At 46.1% G+C, this 7,887-nt stretch overlaps 1 protein-coding gene across 3 annotated transcripts in view; it reads left to right on the plus strand.

The window, feature by feature from the left end:
- The window catches only part of setd1a (SET domain containing 1A, histone lysine methyltransferase), a 20,291-nt gene continuing 12,404 nt past the window's right edge, over window positions 1-7,887 (plus strand). The window contains exons 1-8 of one of the 3 annotated variants that reach the window (XM_032537855.1): window positions 1-87; window positions 1,152-1,296; window positions 2,084-2,182; window positions 2,282-2,552; window positions 3,150-3,298; window positions 3,416-3,675; window positions 4,284-5,988; window positions 6,527-7,516. In XM_032537855.1, coding sequence (XP_032393746.1) covers window positions 1,159-1,296; window positions 2,084-2,182; window positions 2,282-2,552; window positions 3,150-3,298; window positions 3,416-3,675; window positions 4,284-5,988; window positions 6,527-7,516 — 3,612 coding nt within the window. In that variant the 5' untranslated portion in view covers window positions 1-87; window positions 1,152-1,158. Of the gene's footprint in view, window positions 408-1,151; window positions 1,297-2,083; window positions 2,183-2,281; window positions 2,553-3,149; window positions 3,299-3,415; window positions 3,676-4,283; window positions 5,989-6,526; window positions 7,517-7,887 lie in introns of all 3 variants that reach the window. The other 2 variants (XM_032537854.1, XM_032537852.1) reach the window with 2 other exon arrangements.

Below are 7,887 nucleotides of genomic sequence, written 5' to 3' on the forward strand. Positions count from 1 at the left end.
TTTTACTAACCGCTTATGAAGAAAGTGCCGGTCCAGAATCGTGGGCTGCATTCGCATACACTGATGGAGAACAGGCGAGGCTTTCAGGTTAGTTACGCGATGGCCGCTCTCTCAACAATATAGGGATTTTAAAGCGAAAGCAATGGCTTCGCTGCTATGAGAAGCGTGTTGTTGTCTGGACTAACTACCGGAATGATAGCGGCATCGTTATAGCTCGTCGGTTTTGCTTTAGCGCCGGGTCGGAGATGTCCCTTTTCTGTTAGAGGCTCAGTGTTTTCTTGTTCTTCTCCCGGGCCTGGTGGATGTGGCTGCTACACTGCAGCGGCGGGCTGCTACTTTCCGATGAGCGGGCAGTAGGTCTCGAAGAAGTGGGGGTCTGAATTTAGGCCGACCGGAGGTCAAAACAAGTCAGTAGATCCTCTAAGAGAAGCGCACAACATGAATGTCACTGATAAATGTTACTGATGTGGGAGAGGGGGCAACACGATCAGAGTTTGCCTGCTAACTTCATGTTCTTGCTAATTAGCATTAGCCAACGGCAGCGTTAACTTGCCCTAGCTACAGCGTGAAGGCATAAGTAATTTAACATTAGTGAACGTTATCTAACGCAAAAGCTGCCGATTATGTTGCTCCTGCAGAAGAGCTCGGCACCCAATCTATTATGTGTTTAACGTGAACTCTGTTTTTTACGTTGGAAAACAGCTAGTTTCTTTGCATTTTGTTGGTGCAGCTAGCATGTTGCTAACTGAACGTTAACTGCTCAGTGACGTAACGCTGGTCATTGTTTTGACAGCACGCATCCTCTTACTCGAGACTAAGAACGTCCTTACTATCATTCTGCCAATTTATTTTGTCCTCCGCATTGAATGTTATGATTAACAGACAGTGGTCAGAAAAGTTAATGTTTGGCTAACTGATGTGACGCAGCTCATGTTACGTTACCGTACCACTGTATGGTTACACTGTATGGTAACGTAACAAAACGATTTATTGCACGTCGGCTGTAATTACTGCAACATTTCAAATCAGTATATCTCTATTCCGCAGCTAATTTGTTACAGCTGCGCCCCTAATGTTGGTTCTGACGGTTTTTTCCCCCCAAACTGTAGCTGCTGCATTGGGTGAAATCATGGTTGTCTTTTGACACTCAGTTGTAGGATGGATCCAGACGGTGGGGCAGATTCACAAAAAGCTGTCAGTTTGCAGTGGAAGAGCTACAAACTCGTCCAGGACCCAGCCATTCGGCGGGTTGCACAGAAAATCTACAGATATGATGGAGTGCATTTCAGTGTTCCAGTGAGTTCCATGTTTTTACTCTTTATAAAGCGTGTGCCTAAAATTGTATATTTGAACTAGAACCTGTATAATACAAGATAAAGTATTACATATTCCGAGGTAAATTGTTATGCAGCAATTCTAATACAAAGTAGGACAGAGTGCAAATAAACAAAATATTAGCACAAGTAAAATATCAGCAAGGTTCAAAAACCAAATGTGCACAATACCAAAACTATAATCATGTTATTAACAGATTAACGGTAAGTTTCGTAAATATAACTGGGTAATTCAAACTATAAACATGCCAAAAAGCAAACAGTTAACATCGAGGCTAATAGAAAATGAACAGGTTGATGGTAAGGTGCAATCCAAACAGAGCACAAGGAGGCAGGAGCCATATCAGCACGCCATGGGTCCATCTCATGGCCCTTATTTGATAGCTCCTAGGTCCTTGGCTGAACCTCAAAGCCCTTATTTCTTCTCCGAGGAGCGAGCGTCAGGGAGGGATCACAGAGGAGGTATAGACGAGGATACCACTAACTTCGCCTATACTGCTGACGCTTTCATGTGAGGCTTCAGAGGAAAGGAACTCTCATCCGTCTAAAACACATTTGCTCATTGCCTCTCTCCCCCCATGATTTGCTTGCATCTCTCCCTTACCTTTACGGTGTGAGGGCGTAAGAAGGGAGGCAAGTGGGGAGGAGGCAATTTAAGGGCTATGAGATGCAGCTAATGTCTCTTCTGTTCCTTTCTCTGCGAGAGGTAGATGGGAAGAAAGAATTTCCTATTGTTAATTTTTCCCTAGGACTCTGGATTTCCTCCCGTCGGTGATCTACGGGACCCTAGACCCCGGAGACTATGGTCCAGGTATACAGAACTGTCCCTGCCAGTGCCGAAGTTTAAGGTGAGAACAGCTGGCCAATGTTTATTTCACACATCCCAAGCAGTTTCATTTATTTTAATGGCAACTTCTTCTCCTTAATTTTGTCATTTTTCTTCACAGCTTGATGAGTTCTATGTGGGTCCTATACCTCTCAAGGAGGTGACCTTTGCTAGACTCAATGACAATATCAAGGAGCCCTTCTTGGCAGAAATGTGTGCCAAGTTTGGTGAGGTGGAGGAGATGGAGATCCTGTTTCACCCCAAGACCAGGAAGCACTTGGGCCTGGCCAGAGTGTTGTTTAATAGCACCAGAGGAGCAAAGGACACAGTCAAGCAGCTACACAACACTTCTGTCATGGGTAACATCATTCATGCTCAACTGGATATAAAAGGTAAGCTAAACGCCTCCAGTTATCACAGTGATGATTCAGACAATTTTGGGTGAACTTTATCGCACATTTTGTACAGTGACAAATAATAAGTCAGTGTAAACATGTAAAACATTTTGGTTTAAAATTGTATTTGTGTGCATGAAACACATTTAAACACTCTGGGGTTAACAAAAAGTGAAATGAAAAGTTAGAAAGTTAAAAAGAAAATCTTATTTATGTTGTGCACATCGAACCACTAAGCACAAATCTCCCTAACTGTCTACTTTGTTTTTTTTAATCATTTATCACACAGTTAGGACATTTTTCTTTGTTCCTGGATCTGTATAAACATTTATACATAGTAATACACATAGGGAAACACAATATATATATATTTGCCAGTTTTTTTATTTAATTAAAGAAAAGCTTATGCCCTTCCACAAACTTTTGAAATTCCCTCGCTAACAAAAACACATTTTCTGGCTCTTGATGGAGACAATTTAACCTAATGGAGTTTGTCTCGGAATCATCACTATAAGTGGATATTGTTTATGTCTGTGGTAAGCTCATTTTGACAACCTGAATTTATTTTTCTCTGGCTTTTGTTTATTTACCTAGGCCAGCAGAGGCAGAAGTATTACGACCTGATAGTAAACGGGTCCTACACTCCTCAGACTGTGCCCCTGGGAGGCAAGGCTTTGACAGACAGGCTCCCGCCTCAGGTGCCAACACAGACACAGCCACCGCCACAGCCACAGCCTGACACGGTATTGTCACAGCATACAGTAATTGTCACTTCGCTTGTAATGGTCATCTGAAGTTCATATTGGATATTAAGACAACTTTCTAAATTCTAATATATATTTTATATTTTTTCTGCCCAGTCGTCAGAAATCAGGCGGAGGCTCTCCAGTGAGCTTGCGGTTTTGGCAGCAGGGGTCCAGGTTCTCACATCAGGAAGCGCCACCCCTTGCTCTGGGGATACTGGTTACAGTGATCAGCGTCTGGACACGCCCCCCTCTTCCATGACTGGCACCTTCACTCCAGGCTCCACTGCTTCATCTCAGGGTGGAGGAGGAGGAACACCTTACAGCTCCAGATCTGGGACTCCTTTCTCACAAGACTCGGGCTACACCGGCGGCAGGTTAGTTTTTTATATTTGTCATATACAGAGTTTCACGTCAACATTTTACCATTGTCTTAGTGCTGTCGTTATCATTCAGGTCCCTCAGTCAATGCGGAGACACTTGACGTTGTTATCCGTACATTATCAAATCATAGTTTATGAGACCGCAAGAAATAATTTCACATCAGTTTTGTATTATTAATTGCAATTATTATACCATGTTAATGTAGTTAATAACTTTTCATATCTTATCTGCAAACTCTCAGTATCCTTTTGTTGTATTCAAATAAAATTTGTCTCCGCTCACAAAGCAACAGGAATTGCTCCATCTTTGCAGCATCTACAGTATGTATGGACTGCATGTTTGTACAGTGTACCAATGTTTGCCACTATTACATTACAAGTATTTCAACATTATTATGCTCTGCATAGAATATTCTGTTGTTACAACTTACTGTCACTGCTAAGTGAAAATAAATTGCTAAAATAACATTAAGTAAGTACATTTATGGTTTTTATCATTCAGTACAACTGGCAGTAGTACTGGCACAGGTAGTCGATGGAAGAGTGGAGTTTGAGAATCTCAATCAACAATAATTCTTAAATTACTAAATTGTGTCTTTCAGGCATACTAGCTACAACACTGGCACTTTGGGCAGCGGCTACCCTCCCCAGGACATGCTACCTTCCTCCTCCTCATCTTCTGCAGTCTCATCTACTGTCGGAGGTTACAAAGTGTCTCGCTACTCGGAGGATGCACAAGAACCTTCAGTGTATCACCGAGGTCGCCCTATGTACCCCCCAACCACATCATACCGTCCCAACGAGCCGCCGTGCTACCCCCCATACCCTAATGCTGGAGGGCCTGGGCAACACATGGGACACCACTCCTCAATGCCTCCGCCACCTCTTGCCACCCAATATGATCAGCCCCCACTGTCAGAGAGGGACCGTGACAGAGACTCAGGGGGGCGCTATGGGGCAGCGGGGATTGGCTCCAGAAGATCATCTTATCACCACCAGCAAGACACAAACTCTTCCACAAAGTACCATTCACATCACTCTCATCACCACTCCGATCGCAGGGAGGACAGGGTGTACCGGCGAGACAGCCTGGGCTCCCGATCAGGTGACCACAGCCACCAGAGACACCGCAACCACCACCATTCTCACAACCACCATGGCAGCAGCAGCAGCCGCAGAAGAAGCAGCCATGACCGAGACAGGGACCGCGACAGAGACAGAGACAGGGACAGAGACAGTGACTACTCCAACAGCTCTGACCCCAGATACAATTCCAACTCCTACCGCTCTTCCTCTAACAGCATGTCTCCTCCCCCCTCATCTTATTCTGCATACTCCTCCAAAGAGCCTGCCCCAGCCCCTTCTCAGGGATTGGATGCTTCTAACCGTCTAGGGGGCACAAGCCTCACAGAGAGGGGCTCTCTGCCTTCAGTTGGTGCTGACAAAGACTACCACGCTAGTCACCACAGTGCTCTACCTCCGCCTCCACCTCCTCCTGCGCCACCCCCCCTCCCGCCAGCCTCAGTCATCGCAGCAGCTGTAGCTGAGACACTTGGAACACTGGACTTCAACCAGGATAGTCCAGCTCGCGAAGAGCAGTGGACAAAGCCCAAACGGCGCCCCAGCACCCCACCCGCACCGCCTAAGACGCCCCCGCCTTCCTCCCCGCCCCGCCCTTCCATCGCTTCCTCCTCTACCTCCCCTTCCTCTACCTCCCTCCCCCATCATCTTCCCTCTTCTTCCAGCTCCCCACCGCCCCCTCAACGTGACTCCTCCTCCCCAGAGCCAGATTCCACAAATGAGAGTTTACCGTTTGTCTACCACAGCAGCAGCCTTGACTCGCGTATTGAGATGCTCCTAAAGGAACAAAAGGCTAAGTTTTCTTTCCTTGCCTCTGATGAGGAAGATGAAGAAGATAGGAAAGAGGAAAAGCAGAGGGGCATACGTGGGGATGGAGGAGAGCGGAGAGGTGGGTCAGGTGATGTAACAGGGGAGAAGACAAGTGGTAATCAGGTGGGAGACAATGGGGAGAAGGACCCCAGGAGGAAAGGGGAAAGAGACAGAGATGTTCACAGAGGAAGAAAACGGGGAAAGGGGGGAGAAGGTAGGAAGAGTCCCACTGTACCTACAGCAACCATACCATCCTCTCCTACCTACTCTTCCCAAATCCTGCCCCCAGAGGAACCCCAGCCCCAAGTTGGCCTCACTGGGACTGGAGCTTTGCAGGAGGAATCTTTACAGGCTGGATCTGCTAATACACTGAGCAGGACAGGAGCACACACACCACCTTACAATGGACAGAGTCAGGTAAGACCAGTGGCACGTAATGAAGCTTAAGGGTTTAGACAGTTAGCTTTCAACTGCATTTTGTCCTTACGAATAAAAGTTGCATAGTTCTCACTTTGTTGCCAAAGTGTGCTAAACAGTGCTGATGTTAAAGTAGCATACAGGCGGCTTATTATTTTTTTGCACTGGGCCTGTAACATTGGATGGTAAGCTTACTGTAAATTATATAAAACATTTATTATTATAAAATTAAATGCACACATACAAAAGAATATGCACATTAAAGTCTGCAAACAAAAGGAAGAAAAAGAGGATAGAAGGAAAAAGAAACAACGTCTGTAAGTACACAAAACACAAAAATATGGTTAAATTACTGGGAATATATATATTTAATACATTTACTTTTTATGTGTTTTTGTGGTTATCGAGTTAATAGGCTCCTCTCCCAAAGTACACTTTCTCAATCTGTGGTTTTGAGTTATCTTTGCAGCCCCACTTTTGTTAGTGGTTATCACTGTGTACTTTCTCAACTTAAAACGTAAACTCTCTTTTCTTTCAGTCCTCCCCCCATTCCTCAGGCGAAGACATGGAGATCTCAGAGGAGGAGGAGGAGGAGACTACCATTACAACGGTGACCACTCACCAACCCTCTGTCACCTCAGGTTCCTCACCCTCTTCATCGCAGGCTGCCATGCCTTCACAAAAAACGGACCCCTCATCTTCGCCCCCACCCATCTCTGACTCTGCACAGCACTTTGGCACCTCCATGCACCCTCCCATACCTTCCTACCCGCCTCATTTGCCTCCTCCACCTCCCCCTGGTTACTCCCTCCAGCCCCCACCACCCCCTGGGATCCCTCCCCTACCGCACATGGAGCTGCATCCTGAGTATCCTCCTCCCATGCCCCTTCACATGTATGACTATGCCACGTCCATGGAGCTGATGAACCAGTACAGCGGTGGAGCTCCTATGTCTTTCCAAATGCAGACCCACATGCTAAGTCGCCTTCACCAACTGCGCATGTCGTCATCCAACGGCACGCCAGGCCCTGGTGAGGCAGCCACTGCAGACTACACCTCCTACCATCTCCACTCTATGCCCCCACCTCACACACACCACCCCTACATGGACCAAGAAGGCAGTGGGGCAGGTGCTCATTATGACCAGGACCACCGCTACATGCCGCCCCACATGCCCTACCCTTACCCTGACCCCCACAGCACTCAGATACCACCCCCTCCACACCATGGTATCCCACCTCCCCATACTGGCTGGCCACCACACATTTTACAGCCACACTACCCCTCCTTCCTGCCCCCACCCGGCTATGGCACCATGCTGCCTGGGGAGGAAGAGTATAGGGATTCAGGACAGGAGATGCCCATGTTGGCTGAAAATCCGCATGAAGCCACAGTGCAGATGGCCATGGCCACTCTAATCCAGGAAATGAAAAACATTATGCAGAGGGACCTGAACCGCAAAATGGTGGAGAATGTTGCCTTTGCAACTTTTGACGAGTGGTGGGAGAGGAAAGAGACCAAGGCCAAGGTGAGTAAGACTAATCACAACAATTCTGATGATGTCTTAGTTTCTAAGCTTGCTGTTTTGGTTTTTGTTTGAAGGTAAGAAATATTGCTCTTTCCACTTCTTTGTTTTTTTTTATTAAACTCTGACTAAATCTGTTTTTAAATATGTTCCTTTGCTTCAAATGAATTTTATGTTCAGATGAAAACTATCAACATCTTTACCTGTCTTTTTTTGTGATCACAATTTTATATTTTCTTTTATATTCAAAAATTAACAAAACAAACAACACACTGAGATATGGAACGTGTCCCAAAGCCAAAAATACCCAGAGCTTGGATGGAGGGAGACAAAACAACACATGCCGAAACAGACACACACACACACACACACAC

The sequence above is a fragment of the Etheostoma spectabile genome, chromosome 15 (genome assembly GCF_008692095.1).
Source record: "Etheostoma spectabile isolate EspeVRDwgs_2016 chromosome 15, UIUC_Espe_1.0, whole genome shotgun sequence".
NCBI classification, from domain to species: Eukaryota; Metazoa; Chordata; class Actinopteri; order Perciformes; family Percidae; genus Etheostoma; species Etheostoma spectabile.